The 20396-nt window shown below is 40.1% G+C and overlaps 1 protein-coding gene across 2 annotated transcripts in view; it reads right to left on the bottom strand.

Moving 5' to 3' along the window:
* Positions 1–20396, bottom strand: part of POP1 (POP1 homolog, ribonuclease P/MRP subunit) — a 42479-nt gene that overhangs the window by 8640 nt on the left and 13443 nt on the right. Inside the window, exons 6-14 of one of the 2 annotated variants that reach the window (XM_004047353.5) lie at positions 17108–17195; positions 16485–16672; positions 14415–14671; positions 14199–14292; positions 10971–11082; positions 10272–10391; positions 4493–4608; positions 2170–2361; positions 530–684 (exon numbers count right to left, since the gene is read on the bottom strand). In XM_004047353.5, coding sequence (XP_004047401.3) covers positions 530–684; positions 2170–2361; positions 4493–4608; positions 10272–10391; positions 10971–11082; positions 14199–14292; positions 14415–14671; positions 16485–16672; positions 17108–17195 — 1322 coding nt within the window. The remainder of the gene's footprint in view (positions 1–529; positions 685–2169; positions 2362–4492; positions 4609–10271; positions 10392–10970; positions 11083–14198; positions 14293–14414; positions 14672–16484; positions 16673–17107; positions 17196–20396) is intronic. The other variant, XM_055348065.2, reaches the window with a different exon arrangement.

The raw sequence follows: 20396 nt of genomic DNA, 5'->3' as shown, positions 1-20396 counted from the left end.
CAGAGGTTTCAGTGAGCCAAGATCATGCCACTGAACTACAGCCTGGGCAACAGAGCAAGAACACCATCTCAAAAAACAAACAAACAGTACTTATCTCTCTGGATGGCAGGACTATACCAATTTATCTTTTTATATATTTTCATAGTTTAATTAAATTTTGATAACTATATATTACTTCTATAATAAGTTTTAAAAACACAATTTCCATTTTGGAGGGAGAGACGGGTTGGTAGTAGAAATCTATTAACAAGTGTCTGAGACTCATGTCCAAGTTTAAGTGTACATCATTATTGATAGAAATAAATAACAAACAGAAGGATTTATAACCAAAATGGGCCTACAAAAGCCAAATAGATATAAGACAATCTCCTCACTTAAGTAATATCTTCTTAATTATTTCTCAGTAATGTTGAACTCACTGAAAAGTCTATGAAATTACCAAAGCCATCCTAATGTTTGGGATACCAATATAAGCAGGCACTTCTCTTTTCCTTAATACATTATCAAACTAGAGAAGCCAGTTTCTTACCTTTTGTACTTTTCAAGAAGATTCTTAGCTTGCTCTTCTGCAAACAGCATCCCGGCAGGGCAGTCTGGAAAATCGCCTGGGACATTAGGCGACCTCTTATACTGAGAATGCACTGCAGACTCTTTCAACCCTCCGACTCTCACACCTCGATAAATCTAAAAGAAATGTCAAAAAGATACTGTCAGTCTACCAACTTAAAGTGAATTGCTTAATGTTTATATGGGGGAAAATGGGAACAACCTAAATGCCCCTCAAAAGGAGAATGGATAGAAATACACACAATGGATTACCATGCAATAGTAAAAATGAATGAAATCGAGCTTCGTCATGCTTCATTAACCAATATGGAAAAGAATCTCAATGCCAAGTGAATACAGCAAGTTGCAAAATCATATATACGGTAAGGTATATACTTTAAAAACATGTCAAGTCTAAATAGTTATTTTATTGTGGGATACAAACATACTTTAATAAAGCTATAAAAACATGCATGGTAGTAGCAAACACTGAAATCAGCAGTGATTATTTTAAAAGGAGGGAGGGAAATGAAACTGGAGAGAGGTACACAGAGTGCATCAATGCATCTGTAATGTTATATTTCTTAAGCCGGATGGCGGGTAAATGGCACACAGGCATTCAGTATATCAGCATCTATTCTTTTTTGTATGCTTGAAAGCACCTCATAGTAAAAAATTAAGTAGGATTATTTTTAAATATTCCTACTCCTGAATGATTAACTGGATGTCCCTTGCACTAGGCATGCTAAAAATTAATTACCGGCATCAATCTAAAAGTCTCACATGCCTTTTACACTCTCTAGAATCGAAGTAATATTTATTTATTTATTTACTTATTTATTTTATTTATTTTTTTTTATTTATTTTTTTTTTTTGAGACAGAGTCTCGCTCTGTCGCCCAGGCTGGAGTGCAGTGGTATGATCTCAGCTCACTGAAATTCCGCCTCCCAGGTTCAAGGGATTCTTATGCCTCAGCCTCCCAAGGAATTGGGATTACAGGTACACACCACCACACCCAGCTAGTTTTTGTATTTTTAGTAGAGATGGGGTTTCACCATGTTGGCCAAGCTGGCCTCAAACTTCTGACCTTAAGTGATCTGCCCACCTCAGCCTCCCAAAGTGCTGGGATTATAGGAGTGAGCCACCACACCCAGCCTTCAAAGTAATATTTGAAATAACCAGGGAAAAAAAGACACATTCAATTCTAATAAAATTTTTAGCTGCAGTTGATAAATAGGAGTATATGGTTAGAGTTAACATTTCAAAAACAAAAAAAAAGTATTCTATCCATCTGTAAAAGTTAAGTCCTTTGCTTTTAAACTTATAACAAATTTCTTCAAATCAAATACCTCAACATTTTTGTTGCCACTACTATTCGAATATCAGGCCACTTTAAAAACCTCAACAACTGACGGTATGTCAGCACAGGTCTTATAATGAGAACCTGGCTCCAGGGACTATATGTATGAAGTATCTTGTATCCAGGACTACAGCTCTAAGGGCAGAAATATACCACTCAATTCCTCCTAAGTTGTACATAAAGTCTGGAACATTTTGAGTACTTAGCATTTATTAGGAATGTATTTTAAATATTGCAACTGTTAGAATCAAAAAGTAACTTACAAATGGAATCCAGAATGCCATGCCCCAGCCCTTTGGGAGTAGGACATCCCAGCCACTTCCCCAGCCTAGTCGATCTTCACCAGTCACTTTTCCTGGCTGCTGAATCAAAAGTATAGGTATCTTGGATTCATGGGGACCTAAAATAAGCTGTGACCCAGGCACCAGCAATTCACTCCTCATCCGGTTTAAATCCTAAAGTGGAAGAAAATAATTCAAGACAAATAGCCCTAGTCTTCTGGGAGATCCTCCTGGGTCTCCCTATAAGCAGCTTTAGAAAGTTTAATGCTCTTTTAAAAAAGCAAGAGAAAAACGTTCTAAATAAATAAATGTGAGCCATTTTAAGTATAAGGTATTCCTCCTACAGATATTTTCCTCTATACAAGTGCTTAGGCAGAAATGCGAAATTATCTTATATCATTCATTATCAGTATTCATTCTGCTGATCTCTTATATCAAGATTAATCTTGTATGTTGATATTCTGTCCTTACATTGATTTTGATTAAGATTTGGTGTCATGAAGTAAAAAAGATATAAACAATTAAGTGACACCTTCTCAAGGATGGGCAACTAGAGAAATGCACTGGCTCTTGAGAAAATTGCTCATCAGATCTTAAAGAATTAAATAGAAGATGTTTAAAATTATTGTTAAGGGGAATGTAGGGGGTGGATAACATCCTTTCAGACTTTTCTTGGAGCTGTAAAAAGAGATTAACAGGTAGGTAAGAGGGCTATCACTGTTTAGAAAAACTATGCAAGAGACTGCCTCCAGGCCATAGTCTAACTGCTACCTCATGAACGCTCTTCAAGCCAGGTCCAATCCTGATTCTTCTTTTCCACTTTCGGAGTTTCCACTACCATCTATGTGTTAGTAATTCCAAACTATATCTCTTTAGCCCCGACTTTTCCTCCCGGGATCAAAACCTGTCTCCTGGACCTCTGCTCTTGGGAAGTCCCACAACCCCTCAAGCTCAAGATTGAACTCATCACCCTTCCCACTGTATTTGCTCTCTTCCTATATTCCTCACCTAGCTGAATGACACCACAATTCACACACTCCATTCATTCAGCCATTCAAATATTTACTGAGCACTTCTATGTGCCACACACTTTTCTAGAACCTGGAAATACATCACTGAGCAAGTAAGACATGGTTCTGGCTCTCTTTTAGCTGAAATTCTAAATCCAAGCTAGAATATCAGGACCTAATCGACACACCTCCTCCTTTCTTACCTCCTATCTTCCAACCAGCCACCAAGCCTTGTCAATTTCACCTTCCAGGAATATGCGTTAAACATCACCCTCTCCACTCTAGCCACACTGCCACAATTCAGGCCCCCATTATGTCATACCTAGAATATTTCAAGGGTTTTTTTAAGGCCATCCAACCCACAGTCTCTCTCCAGCTTCCTCACCCCACATCTCCAACCCCACACTGCTGCCAGAGTGAAATCTCATCATGTCACAGCCAACCTTAAAACCTTCAAGGGTGTCCCACATCTCCAGTCCAAATCCTGAAAAGGCTTCAAGGTCTTTCATGCTGTAGCCCCATTTGTGTCTTCAGCTTCCTCTCTCACCCCATTCCTGATTCCTAGCTCCTGATCCACTTGTAGAGTCTTCCTGGTTTTTGCCTGGGCTCCTGCACATGCTTTTCTTACTTCCTGCAATCTTATCTTCACTGAAACCTTGACCCTGCCCCCAAGAAGTCTGGTGACTTCTGGCTCCCATCTGAGAGTCAGTTCAAATGCCTGCTCTTCCATCAGGAGGCTGGCCTCATTTTTCTCATCTGAGCTCAGTACCCCTTCTAGAGGTTTCCTGAGTGCCCTGTACTTCTTTGACCACATCTAAGTCATCTATCCCAGCATCTTACACAATGTCTGGCCCTGGAAGGTCCCCAGTCATAGTAAAATTAAAGACAGAGAACATCTAAGGGAAAAGAAAACAATAAAAGAAAAACATATTTCAACCATGAGATCATCATTTCAAGAAAAAGTCCTTGTATTAACATTTTCTAGAGATTATTCTTACTTTATCTCTAAGAACAGAAAAAAATCACAGTATGTATCTTTATTCTTAGATTCTTATCCTTGGATAATAGACAAGATCCTTATCTTATTCTTAGATCCCTATCCTTATGCTTAGATTATCCCTAAGAACAGAAGAAAATCACAGTACATATCATGAGTCAGGGATCAACAACTTGTTTGAAAACAAAAGAAAGTCTATGGAATTCTATGAAGTATGAATAACTTTTTATGGTCTCTAGAATGATATATTTAACCTGTCATTCATGACTTTACCAATAACCCTTACACTATTAGTTACCTGATCCGAGATTTTATTCTCTGTGACACTCTTACAGATATCTTGGTTCCAGATAAAGCTATGCGTACATTCCACAGGCACACCCTCCAGAAGCAGCTGTCTAACTTTCTCATTATCTAAGAGGGAAAAGAAATAGCCTTCAAACCACATCCTTCAGATCAATGAAGTCAAACTCCAAACATTGGCAATAGGCCTTTTGTTACAAAACAATATTTCACAGGCATTTACTTAACTTAGAAGAATTTACTTGACAAGAAATTAAGTTATTCTTATAGTCGGTTTTACAGTCTATGACATAGCAAAGGGTCCCAAGCAGTTTTCTTTGGTATTGATTTTTCAGTATAAGATGCAAATATCACAATATTAAATTGCCTCCAAATAACTGTCTAATTCCACATGCAAGATAATCAAATTCTAGGAGCCACGGCAAAGGCAAATAATACGGCACATTAAGCCAGGCATGGTGGTGCACACCTGTAATTCCAGCCACTTGGGAGGCTAAGGGGGGAGGGTGACTTAAGCCCAGGAGTTTAAGTCCAGCCTGGGCAACATAGCAAGACCCCATCTCTAAATAATAATATGCCATATTATAAATACATGTCATATTTCAACTACTGGCTTCAGGGCTTTGTGTATCATTCCTCATCCAATGGTGGTGAGCCAACAGATATCATCATCTTCTCTTCTGTCCATTATTTTAAGTCTCTGATAACCTACTTATATTGAACTATTTATTCGTTTCTGTAAAATGTATTTTTTCATCCTTTTTTTTTCTTTGAGACAGAGTCTTGCTCTGTCGCCCAGGCTGGAGTGCAGTGGCGCAATCTTGGTTCACTGCAACCTTCGCCTCCCAGGTTCATGTAATTCTCCTGCCTCAGCCTCCCAAGTAGCTGGGATTACAGATGCATGCCACCATGCCTGGCTAATTTTGGTATTTTTAGTAGAGACAGTATTTCACCGTGTTGGCTAGGCTGGTCTTAAACTCGTGACCTCAAGTGATCCACCTGCCTCGGCCTCCCAAAGTGCTGGGATTATAGGTGTGAGCCACCGTGCCCAGCCTCATCCCTTTAAAATAAACATATTTTCAGTGATACATAGTGTTTTATCCCTTTAAATAAGCTGTACCGTGCTAGAAAGTACTCAAGCAGGAAGGGGAACAAACTTTATCAGTGACAAACTTCTATATTGATAGAAGGAACTTCCTACATGCAGTCATTTAATCCCCAGGGAAAAACATCTCCCAAATCTTATTTTGTTGAACTGAAGAATTTTCATTAGAAAAAAAGACAATTTGTGAGTTTGCGTTATGGTTCTAAACTGTCCACACAGAAACATCACTCAAAGGCACATACCTGCCTGCTGGGTCTGATGGCTAGGAAAGAATAAGTTGGAAGCAATTGGGCCATAGTGTGACAGATTTTAGGGGAGAACGAAGTTAGAAAAAATTAAGTTGATGAAAAGATCTGAGATTAAAACTGTTTAAAAGCCACAACAGGCCAGGTGCAACGGCTCATGTCTATAATCCTGGGACTTTGGGAAGCCAAGGCAGGCAGATTGCTTCAGCTCAGGAGTTCAAGACCAGCCTGGGCAACATGGCGAAACCCTGTCTCTACAGGAAAATACAAAAATTAGCTGGGTGTGGTGGTGTGTGCCTGTCGTCCCAGCTACTTGAGAGGCTGAGGTAGGAGGATGGCTTGAGCCCAGGAGGTGGAAGCTGCAGTGAGCTGAGATCGCGCCACTCCACTCCAGCCTGGGTGACAGAGCCAGACCCTGTCTCAAAAAAATAAAGTAAAATAAAAAATTTTTAAAAGCCACAGCAGCTTCATTACACTGCTCTTCCTCACAGAGATAACCACCATCAGATCCTCAAGCCACAGTGCTGTGTGCTGCAAGTTCACATGGCCTGTCTAGGGGCAGTCAAGCTCCACTTCCAACAGCCTGGGTACCCAGAGCGCTTTCCTGTGGAGCACTGCCACGGATTTCGGGAACATGATTGGGATTTTAGTCAGACTAAGCTGCAGACAAAAGAGATAGTTGATACTTACAGTGTAAAGATACAGGAAAGTACTACCTCATCTTCAAATATTCTAAAAGATAATAATAGATAGGTCTGGCAAAAGTGGCTCATGCCTGTAATCCTAGCACTTTGGGAGGCTGAGATGGGCGGATCACTTGAGCCTAGGAGTTTGAGACCAGCCTAGGCAATTTAGTGAGACCCTGTCTCTACAAAAAGTTAAAAATTAGCCAGGCATAGTGGTATGTGCCTGTAATCCCAGCTATATGGGGGGCTGCGGTGGGAGGATCGCTTGAGCCCGGGAGTTCAAGGCTGCAGTGAGCCATGATTGCGCCACTGCACTCGGGTCTGGGCAACAGAGTGAGACTCTGTCTCAAAAATAAATAAAATAATATTAATAATAATAGATAAAACAAAGTAGACAGTATGTCCAAAGGAGTATTATTGAGCTAAAAAGAAATGTGCTATTGAGCCATGAGAAGACACAGAGGAAATTTTTGGTTTTTTTTTAGATGGAGTCTTGCTCAACTGTTGCCCAGACTGGAGTGTGGTGGTGCAATCTCAGCTCAATGCAGCCTCTGCCTCCCAGGTTCAAGCTATTCTCCTGCCTTGGCCTCCCGAGTAGCTGGGATTATAGGCACCCACCACCATGCCAAGCTAATTTTTTTTTTTTTTTTAGTAGAGACAGGGTTTCACCCTGTTAGCCAAGCTGGTCTCGAACTCCTGACCACAGGTGATCTGCCCACCTTGGCCTCCCAAAGTGCTGGGATTACAGGCGTGAGCCACCATGCCTGGCCTACATAGAGGAAATTTAAGTGCATATTACTAAGTGAAAGAAGCCTATCTGAAAAGGCTATGTATTGTATGATTCCAATTATATAATATTCTAAAAAACACAAAACTATGGAGGTAGTAAAAAGATCAATGGTTATCGGAAGTTAGGGGGAAAAGCGGGATGAATAGGCAGAGCACAGAGGATTTGGGGGGCAGTGAATCTATTCTGTATGATGCTATTATGGTGAGTATGTCATTACACCTTTGCCAAAATCGATAAGAATATATATACCACCAAGAGTGGACCCTAATACAAACTTAGAGTATATATACCACCAAGAGTGAACCCTAATACAAACTAAGGACTTCAGGTGATAATGATGTGTTAATGTCGGTTCATGGACTGTAACAAACGTACCACTCTAGTAAGGACATAGACTGTGTGGTGGCGGTGCATGGAAGGGGATGGAGGTTCATGGGATCTCGGTACTTTATGCTCAATTTTGCTGTGAATCTAAAGCTGCGCTAAAAAATAATAAAGTCTATTTACAACAAAGTGGAGTACGTCTGAAGGCTAAGGGGAAGGCCCTTTTAGGTCAATAGTCTTTACTGGGAAGAGAAAAAGAATATCCCCAGCTGAGTCAGCACACACATCAGTGTGCCTAGAATGACTGCCACTTCTGAATGTAATTCTAAGTCCTTCCCCCAGACTCAAAGCATGTTTTCTTTCATACACAGACAAAAGTTCTTGAATTGATTATATTAACTCCAGAATGTGACTTGAAGACTGAAGGGAGGAGCTTGCTTTCTCCTTTCTTAAATGTATTTAAAGATCACCAAATGTTAAATTAAACTTTCTTTTAATGAGTTTTACTCAGAGAAGCAAAGGTAACCAGTAAAAGGCTTTCTCATTTGGAAATCAAATAAAACCAAAGTTACAGCCTTCAGATTAAACTATTTTAAATAAAATATGTAAAACAGTTCAAAGGGCCCAGGGGAAGCAGAGAACATGGCTGCTAACTGGGCACTGCTCAAGTCCGCTGCAGATCAGTGCTCTCAAAGTGCTTGCAAGAGCTATAAAATATAAAGGGATGACCTCTACCTATCACTCTAAAGGCAGCTGTCCTCCTTCCATGTTTTGGGTAGTATGGGAAAGTCATACTACCAAAGAGTGTTTAAAGGGAAAGATCATAAGCCCACGAGCACAATGTAAATTCAGTATTTCCTAAAGGAAATTGATCTCTCACAGATAAGAACTAATCAAAATAATCCATCAAAGCAAATTGGCAAATACTAAGGATAGCAAATAAAACAGCTAGTACGGCGGAAACTATATTTTTAAACCTCATCTAGAAAGCCAGTTACCTATATAGTGAAATACTGTGTTAATAAAGTTGAAAAGATTTGCAAAAACACATTATTAATATTTAATTCAAATTCTAGAACCAGCTATCAAGCAAACTTTTTCAAAGCATCTAAGAATATGCATTATCACTTCAGGTTCTTCATGTACCTTCCCTTTTAAAAGCTCTCTAGCTGGGAATGGTGGCTCACACCTGTAATCCCAGCACTTTGGGAGGCCGAGGCAGAAGGATTGCTTGACTTCAGGTGTCAAATTAAATCACGTTTTTCAAGATAGACTTTAATTTTCCTTGAGCTGATTCATATTAAAACAAAAGCCTTAGAGAGGATTTAATAATCACCTCATTCCAAAAAAGGATTTGAGGTAGCAAGAGAAACTAAGTAGAGTTTATAGCTTCAAGGCAATTATAATAGTCAACATTTAATGGTGTAGTAAATGCTGCAACTTTTACGTTGCACCAGACCACATTCGTAGTAAAAAAGAAAAGAAAGAGGTAATGACTCATTGAGTAAAGTCTTAGGCTTCATAATTAACTAACTTACCTATATATCTTCAAACTCCTCTCTCATCCAATCCACCTTTTATGTGAAGTTCTGACAGAGTAATTTATTGCCCCCTCAATAAGCTATCTAACTACATTAAAAAAAAAATTCTGGGCCAGGCGTGGTGGTTCATGCCTGTAATCCCAGCACTTTGGGAGGCTGAAGTGGGTGGATCACCTGAGGTCAGGAGTTTGAGATCAGCCTGGCCAACATGGTGAAACCCCATCTCTACCAAAAATACAAAAAAAAAAAAAAAAATTAGCCAGGCGTTGTGGTGGATGCCTGTAATTTCAGCTACTCAGGAGGCTGAGGCAGGCAAATCACTTGAACCCAGGAGGTGGAGGTTGCAGTGATGACGCCGTTGCACTCCAGCCTGGGTGACAAAAGCGAGACTCCATCTCAAAAAAAAAAAAATTCTGAAGTCGTTACAACACAAACCTGTACTTTATCTCCAAAGACTCACATGGTAATTTTAATTATTCTTCCAATTAATCATGTTTAAATGATAGTAAATACAATGAGACATTATCAAAATTGCTGCCAATCTCATATCAGAACAAAATTTTAGCCAGCCCCTTACCCACCTCCTGTGCCACCCCAGCCAAACAACTTTCTCAGGCCTCTAGCACTACTTAGTCTAAACCAAGACATCTTATACTTCAGCACCTGGGATGGCCTTGCCAGGATTCGAACCTGGATCATCTGTATGGTCAGACAGAGGCTTCCACTGAGCACAAGACCAGCTTCGGGTGCAGATCCCTTCCTCACAATTAAAATTCTGAAACGCCAGACATTTTCAGAGAACGTAGTTTGCAGAGAGACAGGTTTTACTAGATACTAAAAAAAGAGAACTCGGAAAATAAAATGAACATAAGTATCAGGCTACGTGTTTTACTGCTAAAAGACACTTCCACACATACCATTTCCTTAGATCATAATCAGTTTGTAAAGTGGGCAGGTAAGGAGACTGCCCTAATTTTTTACAGATGAAGTTACTGGAGAGGTGTCAGAGAAAGAACTCTTCTTCTAATAACACTGCACTGCTTGAAATAGTAAGGAAAACCTGGGATGTTTTTAGAACTTTACCTTGGCATTTTTCTGGATTGGGCAAAGCTTTGGACTTCTTTTGGGGCAAATTTATTCGAGGATCCCCAACTGTCAGTCCCAGAATAGTACCTGCCGGAATTTCTGCTGGTGATGTTATTCCTTTAACAACAACAAAAAGAAGTTTACAGAAAGTCATTCATAATACATCTGTATTTGCTTGTATTTTTAAATCTTTCAGATTTCCTAATGAAACGTTTTTCTTGGACTAATAACTTAAAAACATGTATTCCCTCTCTTCCCATTGATACTTTTAGAGAATAAGTTAACATTCATAAAGAATGAGGTTTCTTGCAAAAAACATGAGGCCAACATAAAAAAAGGTTCTTTTATGAAATGAACACATATGCTTCTATCAGTGATAACTACAGCAGCTATGAGCAAAAATGCAGTTGTGTGCAGGTAAGCATAGAGTTTAGGTCAGTACCTGGTGTATGCATTTATCTCCACTATCAGAATGCCAGTTACTTAGAATATGAACATATCATTTGTTTGTTGTTTCATAACCAGGCATGAATATAGTGTTTATTCACTGAGTTCAGTCCCTCTCTTACTTGGTTCTCTTGCTGTGTCACAATAGCAGCAGGTGAAAAAGCAATACTACATGTTGGAGGCCCAACTGCAAAAGGCTCTTTTGGCCCCCTTCCCTCCCCAACACAACCCAGTCTTCCCTTTGTATACCTCCCAACAACTCGAAAATGGCTTCTTGTCTGCAATGAAGGGAAACGCTGTCAGGTTTCTTACAGGTTTCTATCCACCAGCGGTGAGGTGTCTCCTCTGTGTCCTCTCCCACCTGAAAAATAACAACTACTATTCACTGGACGAACAATGAATCTACCTTCATAATTTTGTCATGGTTGTGATATCAGCCCCCACTCTTTCTTCTTCTATGTGTGGAAATGTATGTGTTATGGGGTGAACCAGGGAAGTTGCCACTATACTTAACATAGTAATTAATACTAGACTAACTACTCTTTGAATTAGCAGCAAGGATATAGTATTACACTTCTCTCAAGATTTCACATATGAGGAAAATCATCTATGGTTTTCATAGACTAACTCACTAAGATACTTCACACTCAAAGTCTCTCCAGAGCGCAGTACCAACAAAGGAGGCCTCGCTCCTCTCTTTTTTTTTTGACACAGTCTCACTGTCACTGAGGCTGGAGTGCAATGGCCCGTCATGGCTCACTGCAGCCTCAATCCCCCAGGCTCAAGTGATCCTCCCACTTCAGCCTCTCAAGTGGCTGGGAGATGGAACTACAGTCACACGCCACCATGCCCAGCTAATTTTTTTTAACTTATTTTTTGTAGATATATGGTCTCACTATGGTGCCCAGGCTGGTCTTGAATTCCTGGGCTGAAGCAATCAACCCACCTCAGCCTCCCAAAGAGCTGGGATTTCAGGTGTGAGCCACCACGCCTGGTCCTCTTCCACTAGCGCTAACTTCATCATCTCCAATGTAAGCAATAAAATGTTCCTCACCAAAGGAAAATCAAACCAGTACCTTTTGAAGAACTTTCCAGATAAAAGATATACTACTACTACAGTATTCCTAGAAATGTATATTTTTTCACGTGGAACTAGGAATCGAGGAAGATTTCAAAAAGCCCTTCAAGTATCACATGCATGGCAAGAAGGGAATCTATAGCCACAACTCATGCTGAAGTTCATTGAAGTAGGATGTGCACTTACGGATCCTAAAGAAGCAATCATGGCCGGGTGCAGTGGCTCACGCCTGTAATGCCAGCATTTTGGTAGGCCGAGGCAGGCGGGTCACTTGAGGCCAGGAGTTCGAGACAAGCCTGGCCAACATGGTGAAACCGCTACTAAAAATACAAAAAACATTAGCTGGGTGTGTTGGCTGGCACCTGTAATTCCAGCTACTCAGGAGGCTGAGGTATGAGAATTGCTTGAACCTGAGAGGTGGAGGTTGCAGTGAGCTGAGATTGTGCCACTGCACTCCGGCCTGGGTGACAGAGTGAGGCTCTGTCTCAAACAAACAAACAAAAAAAAAGCAATCATAACAAAGGTACCATTTACTCACAGAAACTCAGGTAGCACAGCTTAGTGGTTTACAGTACAGGCTCTGGAACCAAACTTCATAGGTTCAAATCTTTGCTCCACAACTTATTAGCTACTACAGGGCACCCTCTCTGTGCCAGACATTGTGCTAAGCACTGGGGAGAGAGTAAAAAACAGGACCAACTCTATCCTCACCCTTATGAAGCTCACAGTCTCATGAGAGACATGGACATTACATAAATACACAAATCTATATATATAAATTGAGGAAATTTGCAAGATGCTGTCTCTGAAAACAACAGGAGGGATCTAGTTTAACTTGGGGGATCAGGAAAGGATGCTAGAGGGAAATGCTAGAGACTGAAATCTGAAGAATGAGGAAGGTTCAGCAAAGTAAAGAGTGGTGGAGGCAGAATGCTCAGTAGTTGGAAGGAAAAAACAGGTGCAAAGGCTCTAAGGGAGACAAGAACTGACATTCCAGAACCTGAAAGAAGGTCAGGGTGGCTGAAGTGTAGAAGGTGAGGAGAAATGAGGCCTCAGAGTCAAGAAGGCACAAGATTACATGGGTCACATTGAGCACTTTGGATTTTATCTTAATTACAATGAGAAGCTATTCAAAAACTTTTCATCAGGAAGCAACAAGAGGTGAATAAATTATCAAAAAATCACTCTGCCTCTTGTGTGGAGAATGGGCTGAAAAGGAGGAAGGATGGAGGAAACTTAAGGTTCCCTCTAGAATCCTTTCCTGATCCCCCAATTGTTCAGGCAAGAGACAACACTGGTTGAGAGTAGAGCAGAAGCAGTGAAGATGGAGAAAAGTAGCTTTTGTATTTTAAAGCATCTTTCTTCTAAAAACTCAGAATCTGTTCAGCTCTATCATTATATTTGACCACGTCAAGTCAGTGAGAGGCACAGGTATTGAAAAGTTAATTGCACTAAGACCAGAAAACGAACAGGATCTGAACCCAGGGTGCAGATTCCTAATCTAGTCTCTATGCTAGCCACTTGCCAATAGAGCTACTCAAATTTAATTTTTAGTTAATTAAAGTTAAGTAAAGGTACAAATTCAGTTCCTCAGTCACTCTAGCCACAATTCAAGTATTCAACTGCCACATGTGGCTAATGGCTGTTGTATTGGACAGCACAAAGGAACATCATCCTCACAGAAAGCTCTACTGGAAGTGCTGCCCTAGACATACTGCTCTTAACCTTTTTAGGGATTCTAGACCCCTAAAACTAGCCCCAGAAAACCAGCCAGGTGCGGTGACTCATGTCTGCAATCCTAGCATTTTGGGAGGCCAAGGTGGGCGGATCACCTGAGGTCAGGAGTTCGAGACCAGCCTGTCCAACATGGTGAAACCCTGTCTCTACTAGCTGGGCCTGGTGGTGTGCACCTATAGTCTCAGCTACTCGGGGGGCTGAGGCAGGAGAATCGCTTGAACCCAGGAGGCAGAGGGTGCAGTGAACCAAGATCGCACCACTGCACTCCAGCCTGGGCGACAGAATGAGACTCCATCTCAGAAAAAAAAAAAAGAAAAGAAAACCTACATGGCACAAGCACACATCACAAAATCTGGCACACAATTTCAGGGATTTTAGAGACTCCCTACCTATGAAGCAGAAGTGAAGACCCTCTACAAGACTCACAGAGGCAAGAGCAGTCTGTATTTAAGTAAGAACAGTCAGTTTACTGATCATATCCACTTAGTTGTGGTCTTCTAGGAGAAGTGAAAGATAAAATCTTTGATAATAAGCATAATAAGTAGGGAAATAAACATCTAAAAGCCATGGCCCAAAATGTTACCAAATTATATATTAGGTTTCACAAATTTGACAGGAAAAACATGATTACAATAAAACACTACAGTCACTTTTACTCTTACAGTGTGGACAGAAGCAGCTTTTATTGCTTCAGTTAGGATGGAGTGGGAAAGTGGCCCAATCAGCCGGAATCTGTTCATCTCCATCGTCAAATCGCTGAAAAAGAAAGAACATCTTAAAACGGAAACTTTCATCACACAACATCTGTGCCACTGACAAAAACGGAGCAGGTCTTCACTGAAAATATTCAGTAGGTTCAAAGCAAATTCAACTCATACCTGATTATAATGCCTGTGGTTGGAGAGATCCAAGAGTATGGTAGACATGGATCTCTAGTTCCATCACCGATAATTTTTTTAATTGGTTTAGCATTTTCTCCATCGTCTTTCCTTTTTCTTTTCTTGCCAATTTTCTCGTCAGGCAATTCAGTTTGGCTTTTTTCTTGGGATGGTGTTGGAAGTGGGTCAGCGATGCAGACAGCTGATTTGATGGGTTCCACACACTGGCACGCTGCTTTTATTTCCTCTAAGATATCCTAAAAATATATTTAAACATTCACTTTAAAATCTTGAAATTTAAATATACTATGACAAATTTAGTTGGGTTATTGTTTTTTTTAATCTCTTTAAAAATTAACATTTTTGGCCAGGCACGGTGGCTCATACCTGTAATCCCAGCACTTTGGGAGGCCGAGGTGGGCAGATCACCTGAGATCAGGAGTTCGAGACCAGCCTGACCAACCGGCAAAACTCCATCTCTACTAAAAAATACAAAAAATAGTTGGGTGGCAGTCACCTGTAATCTCAGCTACTCAGGAGGCTAAGGCAGGAGAATCACTTGAACCTGGGAGGCAGAGGCTGTAGTGAGCTGAGATCGTGCCATCACACTCCAGCCCAGGCAACAGAGCAAGACTCCGTCTCAAAAAAAAAAAAAAAAAAAAAAAAATTCACATTTTTATCCCCTCACAAATTAACTTAAATTAAATTTATCATCAAAAAGCTTTTTACGGCCAGGTGTGGTGGCTCACGTCTGTAATCTCAGCACTTTGGGAAGCTGAGGCAGGAGGATGGCTTCAGCCCAGGAGTTTGAGACCACCCTGGGCAACATAGGGAGATCTTGTTCCTACACAAAATAAAAAAATTACTAGCTGGACATGGTGGCGCACCCCTGTAGTCTAAGCTACTCGGGAGGCTGAGGTAGGAGGATCATTTGAGCCTGGGAAGTAGAGGCTGCAGTGGGCTATGACTGCACCACTGCACTCAAGTCTCAATGACAGAGCAAAACCCTCTCGAAAAAAAAAGTTTTTTTAATTTAATTTTAATCTTTGAAAAAAGCTTTTTTGGGTGTTCTGAGTAGTGTATGCCACTTTAAACAAAAAAAAAATTTTGAAATTGAAAATTTCAAATGGGTTAATTAGGGCTGGGGTTAGGGGTAGGGTTAGTCAAATATTATGAAAACAACATGATCACTCTGACTACATTTTTTTTAAGTAGTGAGTATGCTAAAGAAGGGAAGCTAAGCTAAATTCAGTGTGAAAAATCATTAGAATTACTCAAAAATAGCTTTTCATTATCGAATAGCACCTAGATACTAGTGAACCACTTCAGTCATGGCAGAAACATTAGTTCAAATTCAACATTTCAAATAATTAGCATAAGGCTGGTTTTTATCTCTACTTCTGCTTATGACTTACTAAAAATATGAGATGTCAAGATTAGTTTTTTTTTTTTCGAGACAGGGTCTCACTGTCACCCAGGCTGGAGTGCAATAGCATGATTTCATCTCACTGCAACTCTGCCTCCTGGGCTCAAAGTGATCCTCCCGCCTCAGCCTCCCAAGTAGCTGAGACTACAGGCGCATGCCACCAATCCTAGCTAATTTTTGTCTTTTTTGCAGAGACGGGGTTTCACCATGTTGCTCAGCCTAGTCTCAAACTCTTGGATTCAAGCGATCCAATTGCTTCAGCCTCCCAAAGTGGTGGGATTACAGGCATGAGAAACCATGCCCCACCCTGACTTCATTACATTTGATAAACAAGTTCCAGGGATATAATGCACAGCATGGGTGGTGATGGATGTGTTATTTGATTGTGGTATACAACATGCATATCAAATCATCATATTATATACTTTGAATATATTTGCTTTTTGTCAATTAGACATTTTTAAATACAAATTTTTAAAGTTTTTTAAAAATTCACTTCATTCAATATTCATAGAGCCCCCCTATATACAAATATCAGACTATCAGACAAACCTTTACACTATTTACATTTCTACAGTATTGACTTCCAGCAGTAATTAAAAACGCAGTTTCAGAATGACGGGAGATAACCTGAAGGATTATACCTGTTTAAGGGTTGGATGCAGCCAGATCCACAGCTGCCTGCTCTCAGAAGGGTCACCGGGGGTCCTCTGGGACTTCCAGATAAACGTAACAGGCCCAAGCATTTCTCTGGGATATTTATTCACCCGATAAAGCACAAGGCTCCCTTGGCGCTTTCCAGACAAGCAGTGAACTGCTGCAAATGTCAGCCCTGACATCAACAAAAGCAAAATTCCATAATTCTGGGTATTGAGACTGCAGTCCTATTTCCTGATAACCACACTGTCATTTACTGTCTGCCTCCATGAGAGGTGAAGTTTTGGTTGTGAGGATTGCTCAGATCAAAGCCTGGCACACAATAAGTTCTCAACAAATATGTGTTAAATGAATAATGAGAGCTTCAAGTTTCTTTCTGTCAAGTTCACTCCACCAGAAAAATGACTCTATCACTTTACACTTGATAATGTTAGAAATTATTTAAAAGCCAACCCAACTGTTTTTAAGTTAATATTTTCAGTGGGAATGATTAGTGTCTCACACACTTTTCTATATGTTTGAATTCCAAAATGCTTACAGTAGACACTTCTTTATGAAATGAATAAATATACATAGACTAAAACAGAACTCAGCTTTAAAACAAGTTTACCTGTGTCTATGCTACACATTCCAGAAAGCGCCTTTAGTATTTCTTCCTCCTTGCCTTTCAACTCCAAACAACAGTAATAGGATAAATCCTGCACAAAGCGGGAGACACAATTAAGTACTTAGGAATTTACACAGGCAAAACTGCTAAGAAGCCAAAAGCCATTGCACAAAACCTTTAGAGGCCTAAGACACAAAACAAATTGCTAAAGCTATATTCTCATAAGTCAAAATCTAAACCTTCTCCTGCCCGATGGTTTAGGGGAAAAAATATCTAAACCTGTCCATTCCTGTTACCTTAACAAATATTTTTAAACCAATCAGAACCAAAATAAAAATGAATCTCCATTTAAAATGTAAGTTACGGTATCCTACTTTTTAGACAATCTATGTTTTATCCCATATTCATAGACAGGTTCTACGGAGGGTACATAACTGTTGCCTCTAAGTAAAGAACCATTCACCCCCAAAGTCTACCTAAGGTAAGAAACCAGAGTAAAATAACCAAAACAGTAATGAATTCTGCAAAATTATGCTCAGGTTGCTCAATTTGGTTAGCTAATTCAGGACCTCAAGATTACTTAACACCTAGAGATACAATACTGCAATTAATCCATCCCATATTTCTCCCATACTCAGTCTTCACCATGATATGCAACTTTAAGCACAGTACAAAGAAAGTAAAAGTAATAACATACAATTTCAAGTAAGATGAAGAGAGATCAGACTAAGCTAATGAAATCAATGTTAAAAGTTTCAATAGTTATAGTATCCATAATAATAATTATAATAATAGTTCTAACAGTTTGTTTTGTTTTTGAGACAGGGTCTCACTCTGTTGCCAATGCTAGAGTACAGAGGCGCAATCACAGCTCACAGAAGTCTCAACTTCCTGGGCTCAAGCAATCCTCCTGCCTCAGCCTCCCAAGTAGCTGGGACTACAGGCACGAGCCACCACACCCAGCTTTTTTTTTTTTTTTTTGCAGAGACAGAGTCTCACTATGTTGCCCAAACTGGTCTTGAACCCCAGGGCTCAAGCAATCCTCCTGCCTCAGCCTCCCAAGTAGCTGGGACTACAGGCAAGAGCCACCACACCCAGCCTTTTTTTTTTTTTTTTTTGCAGAGACAGAGTCTCACTATGTTGCCCAGACTGGTCTTGAACCCCAGGGCTCAAGCAATCCTCCTGCCTCAGCCTCCCAAAGTGCTGTGATTCTAAGCATGAGCTGCCATGCCTGGCCTATAATAGTTAATAGTCATTGAAGGGTTACTGAGTGCCAGCAATGAGTTAACTCCTTACATGAACAGTCATTTAGTCTTCCTGACAACTGGATGTACCCAGTATGGTTATCTTATCTGACAGACAAGGACACTGTGACACGGAGATTGTTACTCGAACAAAGACACAGTCATTAAGTGGAGAAGCCAGCATTCTAATCAGGTTCGGTGACCCACCAAACCAACCCTTCTGCTATAGCATCTTTAAGCAATTTCAGTGCACTCAGTAACTAGAACTAAAAGGGAAATTATAGCTATGATTCTGACAACACATGTCAATCAATATGATCACTCACACAAAGAAATCTTCCCATCCAGTGACTAGCTCTCAGCTGTCAGTGGCCAGAGGAACCTCACCCAAACAAGTGACAGCAGAGAATAATGGTTCAGAGTGTGGAACCCTGGAGTCAGGCAACTGGGCTCAAATCTGAACCTCAACACTCATTGGCCATACGATCATGGGTAAACTACCTAACCTCTCTGTACCTCAGTTTCCCCGTCTGTAAAATGGAAATAATGGTAACTCCTTACCTCATACTATTCTGAGGATTAAACGAGTAAACACATGCAAACCATTTAAAACAGGGTAGGGCATATATTAAGCACTCACTAATATTTGTTATTATTAGCTATTAGTTTTATTACTTAGGGCTGATCAAATTTTAGAGAAAATATCTGATAACTTCAGCAAAAATTATGCCCAAAATGAAAAGTAACTCGTTGGCAGAGGACAGTGGAAAATGCACAAGCCAGGGGAATCAGCCACCCAAGTGCTATGTAGGCCACCAACAAGTTGTGTGAGCCCGGGCAAGTCACTTCATCTCTCCAGAACCCAGCTTCCTCAATGTGAATGAGGAACTTGACTATTATCTATGATTTCTGCTGCTGAGTTCTCAAATCAAAGACTCCTAAAAGGTCCTCTTATTCACTTCACACTCATTAGAATGACTGTGATCAAATAAATAAATAAAGTAACAAGTACTGAAAAGGATGAGGAGAAATTGGAACCCTTGTGTATTGCTGGTGGGAATGTAAAATGATACAGTTGCTATGGAAAACGGTAAGGCAGCACTTCAAAAAATTAAACATAAAATTAACATAGAATCATCATATGATCCAGCAATTACACTTCTGGGGATATATTCAAAACGACTGAAAGCAGGGACTGTAACCATATTTGCATATCCATGTTCACAGCAGCATTATTTACAATAGCCAAAAGGTGGAAGTAAGCCAAATGTCCACTGACAGACAAATGAATAATCAAGATACGGTATATACCTACAATGGAATATATCTTCAGCCTTAAAAGGGAAGGGAATTCTGACACATGCTACAACACGGATGAATTTTAAGACATTATGCTAAATGAAATAAGCCAGTCACAAAAAGACAAATATTGTATGATTTCACCCCTATGAAGCACCTATAGGATCAAATTATTGGATAGACAATAGAATGGTGGCTGCCAGGGGCTGAAGGAATGGGGAGTTAGTGTTTAATGAGTCGAGAGTTTCAGTTTGGAAGGATAAAAAAGTTCTGGAGATGGATGGTGGTACTGATTACACAATGTAAACGTACTTAATGCCAAAGAACTATACACTTAAAATGGTCAAATGGTTTTGCTATGTATATTTGACCACAATTTTTTTAAAAGATTCTTGTATTGCTTATTCTACCACATTACTCTCAAGGACACCAATAGTAATGGCTTTCAAAATTTGGCCAAGGCCATTCTGCCACTGAAAGATAGGCCCTTCTGCAAAGAACAAATGTCTAAGTACATATTGGAAGAAATAGAAAGCAACTGAATTAGCTTCTGAGAGGAGGGAGCAATCAGATAAAGACTATTAAGAGGCTCTAACATAATCTGTCCTCTCAAAGCGTTTAAAATTTAAAACATCCTTCCCAGCATCCCACTGACCCATAAACACCTAGACCAGCATTCTGAACCCTGTTCAGGGTACACAGTTGATTCTCAAATATCTGTTATTGATGAATGACTGTTAGATTAGTCT

Source organism: Gorilla gorilla, chromosome 7 (genome assembly GCF_029281585.2).
Source record: "Gorilla gorilla gorilla isolate KB3781 chromosome 7, NHGRI_mGorGor1-v2.1_pri, whole genome shotgun sequence".
Taxonomy (NCBI): Eukaryota; Metazoa; Chordata; class Mammalia; order Primates; family Hominidae; genus Gorilla; species Gorilla gorilla.
Note: the sequence above shows the minus strand (reverse complement) of the source record. Positions and strands in the feature narration are given on the sequence as shown.